The 18,132-nt window shown below is 52.7% G+C and overlaps 2 protein-coding genes and 1 non-coding gene across 5 annotated transcripts in view; 1 reads left to right on the top strand and 2 right to left on the bottom strand.

The window, feature by feature from the left end:
- Window positions 1-1,996: 1,996 nt before the first annotated feature.
- On the bottom strand, window positions 1,997-6,940 carry ACTRT3 (actin related protein T3). Its single transcript, XM_029072150.2, has 2 exons — window positions 5,585-6,940; window positions 1,997-3,022 (listed from the first exon to the last, which is right to left on the bottom strand). Exons 1-2 carry the CDS (start codon window positions 5,779-5,781, stop codon window positions 2,113-2,115), a joined length of 1,107 nt encoding a protein of 368 aa, XP_028927983.1. The 5' UTR covers window positions 5,782-6,940; the 3' UTR covers window positions 1,997-2,112.
- A 6,159-nt stretch (window positions 6,941-13,099) lies between these two features.
- Window positions 13,100-13,172, bottom strand: TRNAV-AAC. Its single transcript has one exon. It is a non-coding gene; the product is annotated as a tRNA-Val (tRNA).
- A 4,247-nt stretch (window positions 13,173-17,419) lies between these two features.
- Window positions 17,420-18,132, top strand: part of MYNN (myoneurin) — a 34,934-nt gene continuing 34,221 nt past the window's right edge. For all 3 annotated transcript variants that reach the window (XM_029066228.2, XM_029066242.2, XM_029066249.1), the window contains exon 1: window positions 17,420-17,577. The gene's annotated coding sequence lies outside the window, so the exon portion shown is untranslated. The remainder of the gene's footprint in view (window positions 17,578-18,132) is intronic.

An 18,132-nucleotide genomic window follows, 5' to 3' on the forward strand; every position in this document is an offset into this window, starting at 1 on the left:
GATTGGATTAACCTGGTAGAGTCTGGATGGACAAGGATGGATTTTAGCGATGTCGTGAAGGTGGGACCGACAGGAGTTAGTGATGCCCTGAACGTTTCTGTAGAAAAATGACCCGGGCAAGCAGAGTGAAGTATGGAACTAGAGTGGGGAGAGGCAGGAGGCCGGGAGGTCGGCAACGAGGCCGACGTAGTAACCCGGGCGGGATGATACGAGTGAAGGCGTGGGTCGGATGAGAGTTGAGGATAACACCAAGGTTAGGGGCTTGTGAGACAGGAAGGATGGTGGTGCCAGTGACAGGGTTGGGAAAGACAAGGGGAGGACAGGGTTTGGGAGGGAAGATGAGGAGTTCTGTTTTGGGCACGCTTAGCTTGAAGTGAAGGGAGGACATCTACGTGGAGATGTCTCGAAGGCAGGAGGAGAGCTGAGACTGCAGAGAGGGAGAGAGGTCAGGGCTGGAGACGGAGATTTGGGTAACGTCCGCGTAGAGGTGGTAATTGAAGCCACGGGAGCCGATGAGTTCTCCACGGAGATGGAGAATAGAAGGGGACCCAGGACCGAACCTGAGGGACCCCCACAGTTAGGGGGTGGGCAGTCTGTGAAGGAGACCGAGAATGAACGGCCAGAGAGATGAGGAGAACGAGGACAGTATCGGCGAAACCAAGGTTGGACGATGTTTTTGTCCGTCTGTCTCCCCCCATTAGACTGCGAGCCCATCGATGGGCCGGGATTGTCTCTATCTGTTGCCGAATTGTCCATTCCGAGCGCTCAGTACAGTGCTCTGCACAGAGTAAGCGCGCAACCAATACTATTGAATGAATGATGTTTCCAGGAGAAGGTGATGGTCGACAGCGTTGAAGGCAACTGAGAGGTCGAGGAGGATTAGGAATCTCTCCCCACCGCAGCCCCACAGCACTTGCATGTACGTGTCCCTAAACTTTGCCCTTCCCCTACCTGGAAGTGATTTTAAAGTCCGCCTCTCTCGCTAGATCACAAATTTCTTGAGGGCAACAATCTTGTTTAACCTGTGTATAGTGTTGTACTCACACAAGAGTTTAGTACAGTGCTCTGAACACTGTAAGTGGTGAATGAATACCACTGATTCACTGAACTCATCTTCCCGCCCAAATCCTCTCCTCCCCTAGACTTTCCCCTCACTGGTGACAACATCACCATTCTGTTTCATAAGCCTACGATAATAATATTTAAGCACTTATCATGCGCCAGACATTGTACTAAGCGCCGGGGTGGATGCAGACGGATCGGGCCGGACACAGTCCCCGTCTCACATGGAGCTCACGTTTTAGGGACGAGATAACCGAGGCCTAGAGGGGGGAAGCGACTTGCCCGAGATCACACAGCAGACAAGCGGGGGAGCCGGGATTAGAATCCATGACCTTCTGACTCCCAAGGCCGGGCTCGAACCACTACGTCGCGCTGCTTCCCCCTTAAGAGTTAACGCTATCTTTGACCCACGTATTCATCGAGTCACTCCATTTTGTTGATTCTCCCCATTCCCTTCATCTTCTACTGAGCCCCACGTTCATTCATTCATTCAATAGTAGTTATTGAGCGCTTACTATGTGCAGAGCACTGTACTAAGCGCTTGGAATGGACAGATCGCTAACAGATGGAGACAGTCCCTGCCGTCTGACGGGCTTACGGTCTAATCGGGGGAGAGAATCCGTTTGGCGGAGGTGAGGAGGGAGGGCGTCCCGGGACCGCGGGAGGACGTGGGCCGGGGGTCGACGGCGGGAGAGGTGAGAACGGGGGACGGTGAGGAGGTGGGCGGCGGAGGAGCGGAGGGTGCGGGGTGAGACGAGGCCTGTGTCCAACCTGAATATCTTCAGAATCCACCCCTTCCCCTCCATCCAACCTGCCATGACACTCCTCCGGACACTTTCTCTACCCCACCTCGACCACTGCGTCTCCGGACAGAGGGCGTCCATCTTTTCCCAATTTTAAAAGCGGATAAATGAATCGACGCAACCCGAGCAGAGGTCTTCGAGGTCTGAGGTATCGTCTTTATTCACCGGGCAAGTCGAAATCCTTGCGAGACTCACGCGTCCCCAGTCGGGTTTGCCCGCCGTTCTTTCTCTGTTGCCGTCACCGGCTTCAGAAGCACCTCTGGTGCACTATGTTGGGCCCCACTTCCCTGTATTCCCTAACGGTGATCCACGTGTCCTGGAAGGCAGAGATGGAGGCCAGGATGGACCCCCCGATCCAGGCCGCGAACTCCCTGCGCGGAGGAGCCGAGACCCGCAGGGCCGTGTCGGCGGGCACCAGGCGCCTCATTCCCTTCAACAGCCTCCGGTCCAGCCCGGGGAAGAGGCTCGACCCCCCGGCGAGGATCACGTTGGAGAACAACCGGTCCCTCAGCTCCGTGTCGCAGCTCATGACGCTGTCGAAGCACTGCACGTCGACGCCGGGGGCCTCCACGCCCAGGTCGGAGGGAGAGAAGAGGCTCTCGGGGCAGCGGAACAGCTGGTCGGAGACCTCGACGCGCTTGCCGTCGGGAAGCCTGTAGGCGTACCGCGACTTCTTGGCCGCCTCTTCTTCCAGGTCCAGGGCCACGTAGCAGCCGGTCTCCTTGATGTCCCTGACGATCCTCCTCTCCTCGGTCTTGAGCAGGACGACGCCGCTGTCCGTCAGCAGCCTCGCGAGGTAGTCGGTGAGGTCGCGTCCGGCCAGCTCCAGCCGCAGGACGGCGTGAGGCAGGCAGTAGCACTCGAAGACGGGGACGCAGGCGGTGACCCCGTCGCCGCAGTCCAGCACGCAGCCCGTGGTGCGGCCCGAGGCGAAGAGGGCCAGCACCGCCTGGATGGCGACGTAGAAGGCGGGGACCTCGAAGCTCTCAAAGAACAGCTCCGTCGCGCGCTCCCGGCCGGCCGGGGGATTGAGAGCCGTCTCGGTGAGGAGGACTGGCCTCTCGCTGGCCTCCACCTTCAGATCCTTCTCGTAGACATTCCTCCACACGGCCTCCATCTCCTCCCAGGAGGTGACGATGCCCCTCTCCACGGGGTAACTGCGGGGTTGGCGAGAGACCGGAAAGGGCCTTGGTCGGAAGGCTTATCCGCCCGATCCCTGCTTCCCGGTCGTCGCCCCCCGACCCGCGTCCGAGATCCCACCTCACGCAGCTCTCAAAAATCCAGTGATCCCGCCGCGGGGTCACTTGAGCAGCGGTCGTTGCCGAGGCCGAGCGGTTCGGCGCTGCTTAGAGAGGCAGCGGGGCGTAGCGGACGGGGCCCGGGGCCCGGGAGGCGGAAGGTCATGGGTTCTAATCCCGCCTCCGCCTCTCGTCTGCTCTGTGACCCTGGGCAAGTCACTTCATTTGGCCTCAGTTACCTCATTTGTAAAATGGGGATTGAGCCTCTGAGCCCCACGTGGGACAGGGATCGCGTCCAACCCGATCTGCTGATATCCACCTCTGGCACGCAGTAAGCGCTTAACAGACACCGCCGTTATCATGATTATTACCCTTGATTATTATTTCAAAATCGCTCCTCTCTTGATTTTGTTTCATCCTTCCTATCCTCTGTTTCCGCCCGCTCGTATCATTTAAAGATAATATTACCAATTACTTATTTATTCTTATTAATGTCTGTCTCCCCCCCAGACTGTCTACTCACTATGGGTAGGGAAAGCGTCTGCTAATCCCGCTGTACTATAGCAGCAATGCAATATAGTAATAATGTTGGTATTTGTTAAGCGCTCACTATGTGCAGAGCACTGTTCTAAGCGCTGGGGGAGATCCAGGGTCATCAGGTTGTCTGTCCCACATGAGGCTCACAGTCTTCATCCCCATTTTACAGATGAGGCCCAGAGAAGTTAAGTGACTTTTCCACAGTCACAGAGCTGACAACTGGCAGAGCCGGGATTCGAACCCATGACCTGACTCCCAAGCCCGGGCTCTTAAGCAATTTAACGTAGCAACTAATCCTGCTGGTCCCAGGCTCTTAGTAGTGTTCTGCACACGGCAAGCGCTCGATAAATAGCACGGATCGATTGTATGTTCTTTCTTGTCCCCTTTGTTTTTGTTTAGGTAATTCCCATCATTTTGAAAGTTTTCTTCCTGCTCTTCTCCTTCTGTGGCAATATGGCCTAGTAGAAAGAGTGGGAAGCCGTGGACAGGTCACCTCTCTATGCCCATTTCTCCATCCATACGATAAACGCTCCCCCGGCTTCTCAGACGGAGCCCCTTGCCCGTCAGTGGGCAGAGACCGTCTCTATCTGTTGCCGATTTGTCCATTCCAAGCGCTTTGTACAGTGCTCTGCACATAGTGAGCGCTCAATAAATACTATGGAATGACAGGGACCGTGTCCAATCTGATTATCTCGTATCGAGAAGCATCTCGGCCCGATGGAGAGAGCGGAAGGCCGGGGAGTGGCCAGACCCGGGTTCCCATCGCGACTCTGTCACTTGCCTGCTGTGTGAACGTAGACGCTGCCAAAATTGTGCCTCCGTTTCCTTATTTCATTCATTCATTCAACAGTATTTATTGAGCGCTTACTATGTGCAGAGCACTGTACTAAGCGCTCGGAACGAACAAGTCGGCAACAGGTAGAGACGGTCCCTGCCGTTCGACGGGCTTACGGTCTGATCGGGGGAGACGGACAAGAACAATGGCAATAAGTGAATTATTTGTGAGATGGGGATTAAAAACCTGTTCTCCCTCCCGCTTAGACCATGAATCCCACGTGGAACGGGGACTGTGTCAGATGTTATAATCAAAATAATGGTACTTCATTCACTGAATTGTATTTATTGAGCGCTGAATGCGTGCAGAGCAGAGCACTTGGGAGAGTACGGTACAACAGTAAACAGGCACATTCCCTGCCCAAAATGAGCTTTAAGTGCTCTAAGCATTTAGTTCTTACTATATAATGATTATAGTATTTGTTAAGCGCTTACTATGTTCCAAGGGCTAAATGTCACTCTATATGCCACCGTATCCCGGCTCTGCCACTTGTCAGCTATGGGACTGTGGGCAAGTCACTTCACTTCTCTGGGCCTCAGTTCCCTCATCTGTAAAATGGGGATGAACACTGTGAGCCTCACGTGGGACAACCTGATGACCCTGTCTCTACCCCAGTGCTATAGTAAGCGCTTAACCAATACCAACATTATTATTCTCCACCCCAGCAGTCACAGCGTGGCTCGGTGGCAAGAGCCCGAGCTTGGGAGTCGGCGGTCCTGGGTTCGAATCCCAGCTCTGCCGCTTGTCAGCTGGGTGACTGTGGGCAAGTGACTTCCCTTCTCTGGGCCTCAGTGACCTCATCTGTACAACGGGGATTAACTGTGAGCCTCCCGCGGGACGACCGGATGACCCTGCATCTCCCCCAGCGCTTCGAACAGTGCTCCGCGCATAGTAAGCGCTTAACAAATACCAACATTATTAGGATTATTCTCCAGCCCAGCACTCAGTACGCTTCGCACACTGTCAGCGCTCAACAGATACGACCCCACGAGGGAAAGGACACCGTGAGTGGCCCGTTAGTGAGCGCTTATGGGATACCCCCTTCGCGCCCCTCTGGTCTTCCCTGCCCACCACGGCTTCTTCCCTCCGCCCGTCCGGGGCCGGGTCACCTGACGTAGAGGCCGCCCCGCTGGGCCTGCGCCTCCTCGCCCACGTACAGTTCCCTCGGACCGTGCGCGCCCATCTGGCCTCTCCCCCAGCCGGTCACGTTGGCGTAGACGAACTGGGGCTCCCTGATCCCGGCCAAGCCCGACTTGATGAACCCCGAGCCGCTGTCGATCACCACGGCGGGCAGGAGGTGCCCCATGGCGGGCAGCGGTCCCAGGGCCTCGGTCAGGCCTCGGCGGTCCAAGAACTTCCTCGACGCCTTGGGGGTCCCCAGGGTCTCGGAGACCTCGGAGCCTCGGCGGGGCCGCCGAGGTCTCGGAATCTCAGCGGCGCTCGGGGAGGACCTGGGGTTTCGGGGGGATCTCGGTGGGGCCTTGGTGCCCACGGTCTCTCTAGGGGCTCAGGGGTCACCAGAGTCTCTGTCGCGTCTCAGGGGTCACCAGAGTCTCTGTCGCGTCTCAGGGGTCACCAGAGTCTCTGTAGCGTCTCAGGGGTCGTCACCAGAGTCTCTGCAGGGCTTCAGGGGTCACCAGAGTCTCTGCAGGGCCTCAGGGGTCGTCACCAGAGTCTCTGCAGTGCTTCAGGGGTCGTCACCAGAGTCTCTGCAGGGCTTCAGGGGTCACCAGAGTCTCTGTAGCATCTCAGGGGTCGTCACCAGAGTCTCTGCAGGACTTCAGGGGTCACCAGAGCCTCTGCAGGGCCTCCGGGGTCGTCACCAGAGTCTCTGCAGGGCTTCAGGGGTCACCAGAGCCTCTGCAGGGCCTCAGGGGTCGTGACCAGAGTCTCTGTGGCATCTCAGGGGTCGTCACCAGAGTCTCTGCAGGACCTCAGGGGTCCCCAGTCTCTGTAGCATCTCTGGGGTCGTCACCAGAGTTTCTGCAGGACCTCAGGGGTGGTCACCAGAGTCTCTGCAGGGCTTCAGGGGTCACCAGAGTCTCTGTAGCATCTCAGGGGTGGTGACCAGAGTCTCTGTAGGGCTTCAGGGGTCACCAGGGTCTCTGCAGGGCTTCAGGGGTGGTGACCAGAGTCTCTGTAGCGTCTCGGGGGCAATGACCAGAGCCTGTGCAGGTCCTCAGGGGTCACCAGAATCTCTGTAGCGTCTCAGGGGTGGTGAGCAGAGGATCTGTAGGGCCTCAGGGATGGTGGGCAGAGCCTGTGCAGGGCCTCAGGGGTCACCTGAGCCTCTGTAGCATGTGAGGAGGACACCAGAGTGTCAGAGGGGTGTCAGAGGGGTGTCAGGGGGCGTCAGAGGGGTGTCAGGGGTCCCCCCGGGCCCTCCTTGCTCCTCCCCCCAGGCCTCGATGAGACCAAAGTCCCGACACCCTCTGCGCCAGGGGAGGCAACAGTACAACGGGTCGTAACAGACCCAACACGTCATGACGCACAACGGCCCCCCTCCCCGCTGCGACGTGCGCGACCCCGCCTCGCCCTCCCGCGGCTACCCGTCTGCGCGTGCGCGGTAGGGGGGGGCCGGGCCGCCGCGGCTCCCTGTCTACGCATGCGCAGTAGGGCAGGGGCCGGGTGGGGTTGCCGCGCCTCCCCGACTGCGCGTGCGCAGTAGGACCGGGGGCGAGGGGGAGGAGGGGCCGCCGCTGCTCGCCTTCTGCGCGTGCGCGGTAGCGTCGGGGGAGGGGGCCGCCGCGGCTTCCCGTCTGCGCGTGCGCGGTAGGGACGGGTGGGAGGGAGGGGCCGCCGTGTCTCGCCGTTGGCGCGTGCGCAGTAGGGCCGGGTGGGAGGGGGGCGGGGCCGCCATGGCTCCCCGTCTGCGCGTGCGCGGTGGGGCCGAGGCCCGGCCTCGATGGGCCCAAGCCTGACCCAGCTAGCCATTCCGAGTCCTCGGGAAAATAATAATAATTATTATTATTATTGCGGCATTTATTAAAGCTTACTCTGTGCCTAGCGCTGTTCTAAGCGCTGGGATAGATCCAGTGTAAATCAGGTTGTCCCACGTGAGGCTCACACTTTAAATCCAGCGTGGCTCAGTGGAAAGAGCATGGGCTTTGGAGTCAGGGCTCACGAGTTCGAATCCCAGCTCTGCCACTTGTCGGCTGTGTGACTGTGGGCGAGTCACTTAACTTCTCTGGGCCTCAGTTCCCTCATCTGTAAAATGGGGATCAAGACTGTGAGCCCCACGTGGGACAACCTGATTCCCCTATGTCTACCCCAGCGCTTAGAACAGTGCTCGGCACATAGTAAGCGCTTAACAAATACCAACATTATTATTAAATCCCCACTTTACAGAGGAGGCAACTGAGGCCCAGAGAAGTGAAGCGACTTGCCCGAGTTCACACAGCAGACAAGGGGCGGTGGCGGGATTAGAACCCACGTCCTCTGACTCCCGAGCCCGGGCTCTACCCACTAAACTTCCCTGCTGCTCAGGGGGGAAGGAGAGAAGAGGAGGGAGAGACAGAGACAGAAAGAGAGACCCACAGAGACATTGTTCAGTCAGTCATTCAGAGAGAAAGAGGGACAGAGACAGGAAGAGAGACACACAGAGACATTGTTCATTCCGTCAGTCATTCATTCGTTCAGTCATTCATTCATTCAGAGAGACAGACAGAAAGGGACAGAGACACAGAGACAGTGTTCATTCAGTCAGTCATTCAGAGAGAAAGAGAGACAGAGACAGAAAGAGAGACCCACAGAGACATTGTTCAGTCAGTCATTCAGAGAGAAAGAGGGACAGAGACAGGAAGAGAGACACACAGAGACATTGTTCATTCCGTCAGTCATTTGTTCAGTCATTCATTCATTCAGAGAGACAGACAGAAAGGGACAGAGACAGAGAGACACAGAGACACTGTTCATTCAGTCAGTCATTCAGAGAGAAAGAGCGACAGAGACAGAAAGAGAGACATACAGAGACATTGTTCAGTCAGTCATTCATTAATTCATTCAGTCAGTCATTTAGAGAGAAAGAGAGACAGAAAGAGAGACACAGAGACATTGTTCATTCAGTCAGTCATTCAGTCAGTCATTCAGAGACAAAGAGAGACAGAGAGACACAGAGACATTGTTCAGTCAGTCATTCAGAGAGAAAGAGAAAGAGAGACACAGAGACATTGTTCAGCCAGTCATTCAGTCAGTCATTCAGAGACAAAGAGAGACAGAAAGAGAGACACAGAGACATTGTTCAGTCAGTCATTCAGAGACAAAGAGAGACAGCGATGGAAAGAGAGACACACAGAGACATTGTTCATTCAATCAGTCATTCATTCGTTCAGTCATTCATTCATGCAGTCATTCAGAGACAAAGAGAGACACAGAGACGTTGTTCATTCAGTCAGTCATTCAGTCATTCAGTCATCCATTCAGTCTCAGTATGGCTTTGGAGACAGAGCATGGCCCCAAAGTGGTGGAGCGGGATTGGAACCCACAACCTCTGCCAAGGCCGTGCTCTGTCCCCAAAGCCATGGGAGTCAGAGGGGGTGGGTTCTAATCCCGCTCCACCACTTGTCAACTCTGTGACTTTGGGCATTTCTCTGACCACATCTGGAAAATGGGGATGAAGACTGGGAGCCTCACGTGGGACAACCTGATGACCCTGGATCTCCCCCAGTGCTTAGAACAGTGCTCTGCGCATAGTAAGTGCTTAAACACCAACATTATTATTATTATTAACAAGTACCACCATTTATTTTTTTTTATTTCCCCCAGCGTTCAGAACAGTGTTCGGCACATGGTAGGCGCTTAACAAATATCATTATTGTTCTCCTGAGGATTACCTTGTATCTCCCCCCAGGGGTTTAGAACAGTGCTCAGCACATGGTAAGCGCTTCACAAACACCGTAGTTATAGCGTGGCTCACTGGGAAGAGCCTGGGCTTGGGAGTCAGAGGTCATGGATTCGAATTCCGGCTCTGCCACTTGTCAGCTGTGTGACTGTGGGCAAGTCACTTCTCTGGGCCTCAGTTCCCTCATCTGTCAAATGGGGATGAAGACTGTGAACCTCATGTGGGACCACCTGATTCCCCGTATCTCCCCAGCGCTTAGAACAGTGCCCTGCCCATAGTAAGCACTTAAATACCAACATTATCATTTATTATTTCTTAAACGCTTCCTGTGTGCAGAGCACTGTGCTAAGCGCTTGGAGCGTACAATACAGCAATAAAGGGAGTTAATCCCTGCCCACAACGAGCTCGCAGTCTAGAAGGAGGGAGACAGACAGCAATAAAAATAAGCAGACATCATCTTGTTCATTTATTCAGGGGTATTTAATTGAACCTTGATTGTGTGCAGAGCACTGTGACTAAGCGCTTAGTACAGCGCTTTACTCCCAGGAAGCCTAGCCTGTGTGCCTGGCACATAATAATAATAATGTTGCTATTTGTTAAGCGCTTACTATGTGCAGAGCACTGTTCTAAGCGCTGGGGGAGACACAGGGGAATCAGGTTGTCCCACGTGAGGCTCACAGCTAATCCCCATTTTCCAGATGAGGGAACTGAGGCCCACAGAAGTAAGCAGCGTGGCTCAGGGGCAAGAGCCCGGCCTTGGGAGGCAGAGGTCATGGGTTCGAATCCCGGCTCTGCCATTTGGCAGCTGTGTGACTGTGGGCAAGTCACTTCTCTGCTCTGGGCCTCAGTGACCTCATCTCGAAAATGGGGGTGAAGGGCTGTGAGCCTCACGTGGGACAACCTGATGACCCTCCATCTCCCCCCACGCTAAGAACAGTGCTCTGCACAGGGTAAGCACTTAACAAGCACCAACATTATTATTATTTTTAAGTGACTTGCCCAAAGTCACCCAGCTGATAAGAGGTGGAGCTGGAATTAATAATGTTGGTATTTGTTAAGCGCTTACTATGTGCCGAGCGCCATTCTAAGCGCTGGGGGAGACACAGGGGAATCACGTTGTCCCACGTGAGGCTCACAGTTAATCCCCATTTAATAATGTTGGTATTTGTTAAGCGCTTACTATGTGCCGAGCACTGTTCTAAGCGCTGGGGGAGACACAGGGGAATCGGGTTGTCCCACGTGGGGCTCACGGTCTTGATCCCCATTTTACAGATGAGGTAACTGAGGCACAGAGAAGTTAAAACTTACGACCTCTGATTCCCAAGGCCCAGCGCTCTTTCCACTAAGCCACGCTTAACCAAATTCCGTAATTATTATCATTATTACTAAAGGAAGCGCTCGAGCGGGTGTGCAAAGTTTGGGAAGGGGCCGAGGCGGGCAGTTTCTACTCTACTGGGCCTCCAACCAAGCGCTTCGTTGAGTGCGCTCTGCACAACGAAAGTCAGCGATTGGGGCCATTCATCCCCATCGGAAAGCCAGCTCTAATTAGGGGTGTCTTTGCATTCGGTCAGTCAATCAATCGCATTGATTGAGCGCTTACTATGTGCAGAGCACTGGACTAAGCGCTTGACTCTATTTATCGTCATTGTTCTCGTCCGTCCATCTCCCCCGATTAGACCGTGAGCCCGTCAAACGGCAGGGACCGTCTCTATCTGTTGCCGACTTGTTCATCCCAAGCGCTTAGTCCAGTGCTCTGCACATAGTAAGCGCTCAATAAATACTATTGAATGAATGAATGAAAGAATGGACAATTCGGCAACAGATAGAGACGATCCCTGCCCATCGAGGGGCTCACAGTCTCTGCTCCCCCTTCACCTCTCCTCAGCGAAGCCCCCTTTCCCCCCTTTCCCTCTGCTCCTCTCCCTCTCCCTTCCCCTCCCCTCAACCCTGTGCTCATTTCTATATATTATTTATTACCCTATTTTTTTTGTTAATGAGGTGTACATCCCCTGGATTCTATTTATTGCGAATAAGTTGTCTCGTTTTTATCTGTCTCCCCCGATTAGACCGTGAGCCCGTCAAAGGGCAGGGACCGTCTCTATCTGTTACCCATTTGTCCATTCCAAGCGCTTAGTCCGGTGCTCTGCACATAGTAAGCGCTCAATAAATACTATTGAATGAATGAATTGTCCATTCCAAGCGCTTAGTCCAGCGCTCTGCACATAGCGCTCAATAAATAGTATTGAATGAATGAATTGTCCATTCCAAGCGCTTAGTCCAGCGCTCTGCACATAGCGCTCAATAAATAGTATTGAATGAATGAATTGTCCATTCCAAGCGCTTATTACAGTGCTCTGCACATAGTAAGAGCTCAATAAATACTATTGAATGAATTGTCCATTCCAAGCATTTAGTCCAGTGCTCTGCACAGAGTCAGCGCTCACTAAATACTACTGAATGAATTGTCCATTCCAAGCGCTTAGTCCAGTGCTCTGCACAGTCAGCGCTCACTAAATACTACTGAGTGAATGAATTGTCCATTCCAAGCGCTTAGTCCAGCGCTCTGCACAGTCAGCGCTCACTAAATACTATTGAATGAATGAATTGTCCATTCTAAGCATTTAGTGCAGTGCTCTGCACATAGTAAGCGCTCACTAAATACTATTGAATGAATGAATTGTCCATTCCAAGCATTTAGTACATTGCTCTGCACGTAGTAAGCGCTCACTAAATACTATTGAATGAATGAATTGTCCATCCCAAGCGCTTAGTCCAGCGCTCTGCACAAGGTCAGCGCTCAATAAATACTATTGAATGAATGAATTGTCCATGCCAAGCGTTTAGTCCAGCGCTCTGCACAATCAGCGCTCAATAAAGACGCTTGAATGAATGAATTGTCCATTCTAAGCATTTAGTACAGTGCTCTGCACAGAGGCAGCGCTCAATAAATACTATTGAATGAAGGAATTGTCCATTCTAAGCGCTTAGTCCAGCGCTCTGCACAGAGCGCTCAATAAATACTATTGAATGAATGAATTGTCCATTCCAAGCGCTCATTACAGTGCTCTGCACATAGTAAGAGCTCAATAAATACTATTGAATGAATGAAGTGTCCATTCCAAGCGCTTAGTCCAGCGCTCTGCACAAGGTCAGCGCTCAATAAATACCATTGAATGAATGAATTGTCCATTCCAAGCGCTCATTACAGTGCTCTGCACCTAGTAAGAGCTCAATAAATACTATTGAATGAATGAAGTGTCCATTCCAAGCGCTATTACAGTGCTCTGCACATAGTAAGCGCTCACTAAATACTACTGAATGAATGAATTGTCCATTCCAAGCGCTTATTACAGCGCTCTGCACCTAGTAAGCGCTCAATAAATACTATTGAATGGATGAAGCGTCCATTCCAAGCGCTTAGTACAGCGCTCTGCACCTAGTCAGCGCTCAATAAATACTATTGAATGGATGAAGCGTCCATTCCAAGCGCTTATTACAGCGCTCTGCACCTAGTAAGCGCTCAATAAATGCTATTGAATGGATGAAGCGTCCATTCCAAGCGCTTATTACAGCGCCCTGCACCTAGTAAGCGCTCACTAAATACGATTGAATGCATGAATTGTCCATGCCAAGCATTTATTCCAGCGCTCTGCCCAGCGTCAGCGCTCACTAAATACGATTGAATGCCTGCACGGATTTATTCGTTGCGATTAGTTTGGTCTTCAAAAAGGAAAAATAGTTATTTAAGAGAGGAGGACGAAGATTTTTGCGGGATGAAAAAAAATGTTTCCGCCCGGTTTCGAACCGGGGACCTTTCGCGTGTTAGGCGAACGTGATAACCACTACACTACGGAAACTTCCTGATTAGGCCTCTCTCCCTGACGCCCCTCATGTTCGCTCTGTACACTCATTTCTTTCCTTTTAAACATACTGAAAGACATTCCTTCGTCGAAGTAATATAGTTTCAGTAGAACAATATACTGGAAAAAAAAAGACTTTTTATTATATTATAAGAGGAGAAACTAAAAGAGAGGCAGCCCGGAGAGTGACGCTTCAGGAGGGAGGATCGACGGTGCCTACTCTCTGTCTCGGCACCAGGGGAAAGAACCCGGTCGTGGATTCGAATCCCGCCTCGCCCACCTGTCAGCTGTGGGACTGTGGGCAAGTCACTTCGCTTCTCTGGGCCTCAGTGACCTCCTCTGGAAAATGGGGATTAACTGCGAGCCTCACGGGGGCAACCTGATGACCCTGTACCTCCCCCAGCGCTTAGAACAGTGCTCTGCACATAGTAAGCGCTTAATAAATACCAACCTTATTATCAACGGTGCCTACTCCCTCCCTCTGCTCTCTCCCCTTCTGCACCAGTGGAAAGAGCCCGGTCGTGGATTCGAATCCCGCCTCTGCCACTTGGCAGCTGGGGGACTGTGGGCAAGTCACTTCACTTCTCGGTGCCTCAGTTACCTCATCTGTAAAATGGGGATTAAGACTGTGATTAACTCCCTTTATTCCTGTATTGTACGCTCCAGGCGCTTAGCACAGTGCTCTGCCCACAGGAAGCGTTTAATAACAATAATAATAATAATAATGTTGGTATTTGCTAAACGCTTACTATGTGCAAAGCAGTGTTCTTTGATCAGGTGATCAGGGTGTTCCCACAGTCTTCATCCCCATTTGACAGATGAGGGAACTGAGGCCCAGAGAAGTGAAGTGATTTGCCCAAAGTCACACAGCTGACAAGCGGTGGAGCCGGGATTAGAACCCATGACCTCTGACTCCCAAGGCCGGGCTCTTTCCACTGGGCCACACTGCTTCTCGACGTAATAAATAATTATAATAAATAGAATTATAATAAATAAGTTTAATAAAAAATTAGAATAGCTACGGTATTTGCGAAGCGCTTACTATGTGCCGAGCACTGTGAGCCTCACATGGGACAACCTGATTCCCCTGGATCTCCCCCAGCGCTTAGAACAGTGTTCTGCACATAGTAAGCGCTTAACAGATACCAACATCATCAGAGTAAGTGCTCAATAAATACGAATGAATGAATGAATAATAAGCACTTAACAAATACGATTATTATTATTATTCATTCAGTGTGGCTTAGTGGAAAGAGCAAAGGCTTGGGAGTCAGAGGTCTTGGGTTCGAATCCCGGATCCGCCACTTGTCAGCTGTGTGACTTTGGGCCAGTCACTTCACTTCTCTAGGCCTCAGTTCCCTCATCTGTAAAATGGGGATTAAGACTCCATGAGGGACAACCTCATTACCTTGCATCTCTCCCAGTGCTTAGAACAGTGCTTGGCAGCAGAGTAAGCACTTGGCAAATACCATTATCATTATCCAAATTTTACTTTGCCAGCGCTTAGTACAGTGCTCTGCACACAGTAGGCGCTCAATAAATACACTGGAATGAATGAAGGAAGGAAGAATTCAGGTCTGTGCACGTCGAGGTACCGGCAGGTCACCCGTTTGGTTATTTGCCGGGGTAACCCACGACAGTTTCTTTCGAAGCCGAATCCACTTGGGCCAATCTGTTCATTGTGCTCCACAAAAGTGTTGGTATTTGTTAAGCGCTTACCATGTGCCGAGCACTGTTCTAAGCGCTGGGGTAGACACAGGGGGAATCGGGTTGTCCCACGTGGGGCTCACAGTCTTAATCCCCATTTTACAGATGAGGGAACTAAGGCCCCCGAGAAGTGAAGTGACTTGCCCAAAGTCACACAGCTGACAAATGGCTGAGCGGGGATTCGAACCCATGACCTCTGACTCCAAAGCCCATGCTCTTGCCACTGAGCCACGCTGCTTCTCTAAACACACTCACGTTGTGGAAAGCACATTCTCTAAATCTTCTATCACGTCCTACTCAAACCACGAAATGCAAACCCGCACTAAGAATTGTACGAATGTTGCTTTGGCTTGAATTGTCAGCTGTGTGACTTGGGGCAAGTCCCTTCACTTCTCTGTCCCTCAGGTCCCTCATCTGTAAAATGGGGATGAAGCCTGGGAGCCTCACGTGGGACAACCTGATCACCCTGCATCTACCCCGGCACTTAGAGCAGTGCTCTGCACGTAGTAAGCGCTGAACAAATGCCAACATTATTATTATAGTAAGCACTTAACCAATACCAACATTATTATTATTCTCTGGGCCTCAGTGACCTCATCTGTAAAACGGGGATGAAGACTGGGAGCCTCACGTGGGACAACCCGATGTCCCTGTATCTCCTCCAGTACTTAGAAGAGTGCTCTGCACATAGTAAGCGCTTAACCAATACCCACAGTATTATTATTATTGTTGCCCAGAGTCACACAGCTATTTATCTATATTGATGCTATTGATGCCTGCGTACTTCTTTGGCTGTCTGCCTCCCCGCTTCGAGAGTGGGAGCCCCTTGTTGGGTAGGGATGGTCTCTCTTTAGTGCTCAGTTGTACTTTCCAAGTGCTTGGTACAGTGCTCCCCACAGGGTACTAGCTCAATAAATCCTCACCTCCGCCAAACTCACTCTCTTCCCCTCTTCAAAGCCCTACTGAGAGCTCCCCTCCTCCAGGAGGCCTTCCCAGACTGAGCTTCCCCTTTTCCCTCTGCTCCCCTCTGCTAAGTCCCCCTTCCCCCCCTTTCCCTCTGCTCCTCCCCCTCCCTTCCCCTCCCCTCAGCACTGTGCTCATCTGCTCATTTCTATATATTATTTATTACCCTATTTATGTTGTTAATGCGATGTACATCCCCTTGGTTCTATTTATTTGCTGTTGTTTTAATGAGATGTTCATCCCCTGGATTCTATTTATTGCCATCGTTCTGGTCTGTCGGTCTCCCCCGATTAGACCGTAAGCCCGTCAAAGGGCAGGGACCGTCTCTATCTGTTACCCATTTGTCCATTCCAAGCGCTTAGTACGGCGCTTTGCACATAGTAAGCGCTCAATAAATACTATTGAATGAATCAACACGCCTGATTCAACGGTGAGCCCGTCGTTGGGCAGGGATGGTCTCTATCTGTTGCCCAATTGTCCATTCCAAGTGCTTGGTACAGTGCTCTGCACACAGTCAGAGCTCAATAAATATGAATGTGAGTGAGTGAGAGAGTGAGTGAGAGTGAGAGAGAGTGAGTGAGTGAGTTAGTGAGAGTGAGTGAATGTGAGAGAGTGAGTGAGAGAGAGTGAGTGTGAGAGAGAGTGTGTGAGAGTGAGTGAGAGTGAGTGAATGTGAGAGAGTGAGTGTGAGAGTGAGTGAGTGTGAGAGAGTGAGTGAGTGAGTGTGAGAGAGAGTGAGAGAGTGTGAGAGTGAGTGAGAGTGAGTGAGTGTGAGAGAGTGTGAGAGTGAGAGAATGTGAGTGAGTGTGAGAGTGTGAGAGTGAGTGAGTGTGAGAGTGAGTGAGTGTGAGAGAGTGAGAGAGAGTGTGAAGAGTGAGTGAGTGTGAGTGTGAGAGAGAGTGAGAGAGCGAGTGAGTGAGAGTGAGAGAGAGTGAGAGAGCGTGAGAGAGAGTGAGAGAGCGTGAGAGAGAGTGAGTGAGAGTGAGTGAGTGTGAGAGAGAGTGTGAGAGAGAGTGTGAGAGAGAGTGTGAGAGAGAGTGTGAGAGAGAGTGTGAGAGAGAGAGAGTGAGAGAGAGTGTGAGAGAGAGTGTGAGAGAGTGAGTGAGAGAGTGAGAGTGAGTGTGAGAGAGAGAGTGAGAGAGTGAGAGTGAGTGAGTGAGAGTGAGAGTGAGTGAGTGTGAGAGAGTGAGAGAGTGAGTGTGAGAGTGAGTGAGAGAGTGAGAGAGTGAGTGTGAGAGAGAGAGAGTGCGAGAGAGAGTGTGAGAGAGAGAGAGTGCGAGAGTGAGTGTTAGAGAGAGAGAGAGAGAGAAAGTGAGTGAGTGAGTGAGTGAGTGAGTGAGTGAGTGAGTGAGTGAGTGAGTGAGTGAGTGCCCGAAGGCGGAAGGCCTCGGGGAAGGCCGGCCAGGACCGCGAGGCATGCCGGAACTTGTAGTCCCGCGAGGCATGCCGGGACTTGTAGTCCCGCGGCGGCACCGCCCCTCCCCCCGCACGCCGCCGTAGCCCGCGTGGCCTCCGGCCGGAAGTGACGTAGCGGGGCCGGCCGAGGGGAAGGGCCGGCCGAGGGGAAGGGCCGGCCGAGGGGAAGGGCCCGCCGCCCCGCCTCGCAAGATGGCGGAGCGAGGCTGAGGAGAGGCCCGGGAGAGGCCCAGGGGAGGCCCAGGGGAGGCCCAGGGGAGGCCCAGGGGAGGCCCAGGGGAGGCCCAGGAGAGGCCGGGAACGCCGGGACCGACGGGTAAGGAAGGAAGAAAGGAAAAAAGGAAGGGAGGAGGGTTTGGGGGCCTTCGCCAACCCGCCCCTCCCCCCTCATTCCCCATTCATAATAATAATAATGTTGGTATTTGTTAAGCGCTTACTATGTGCCGACCACTGTTCTAAGCGCCGGGGTAGACACAGGGGAATCAGGTTGTCCCCCGTGGGGCTCACCGTCTTCATCCCCATTTTACAGATGAGGTACCTGAGGCCCAGAGAAGTGAAGGGACTTGCCCACAGTCACCCAGCTGACAAGTGGCGGAGCTGGGATTCGAACCCATGACCTCTGACTCCAAAGACTGTGCTCTTTCCACTGAGCCACGCTGCTTCTCTATAATAACAATAATAATGGGGGTATTTGTTAAGCGCTTACCATGTGCAGAGCACTGTGCTTAGCGCTGGGGGGATACAAGGTGATCAGGTTGTCCCACTTGGGGCTCCCAGGCTTCATCCCCATTTTCCAGAGGAGGGAACTGAGGCCCAGAGAAGAAGAAGAATGTTGGTAGTGGTTATGAGCGCTTGCTATGTGCAGAGCACT

The sequence above is a fragment of the Ornithorhynchus anatinus genome, chromosome 1 (assembly GCF_004115215.2).
Source record: "Ornithorhynchus anatinus isolate Pmale09 chromosome 1, mOrnAna1.pri.v4, whole genome shotgun sequence".
NCBI lineage: Eukaryota > Metazoa > Chordata > Mammalia > Monotremata > Ornithorhynchidae > Ornithorhynchus > Ornithorhynchus anatinus.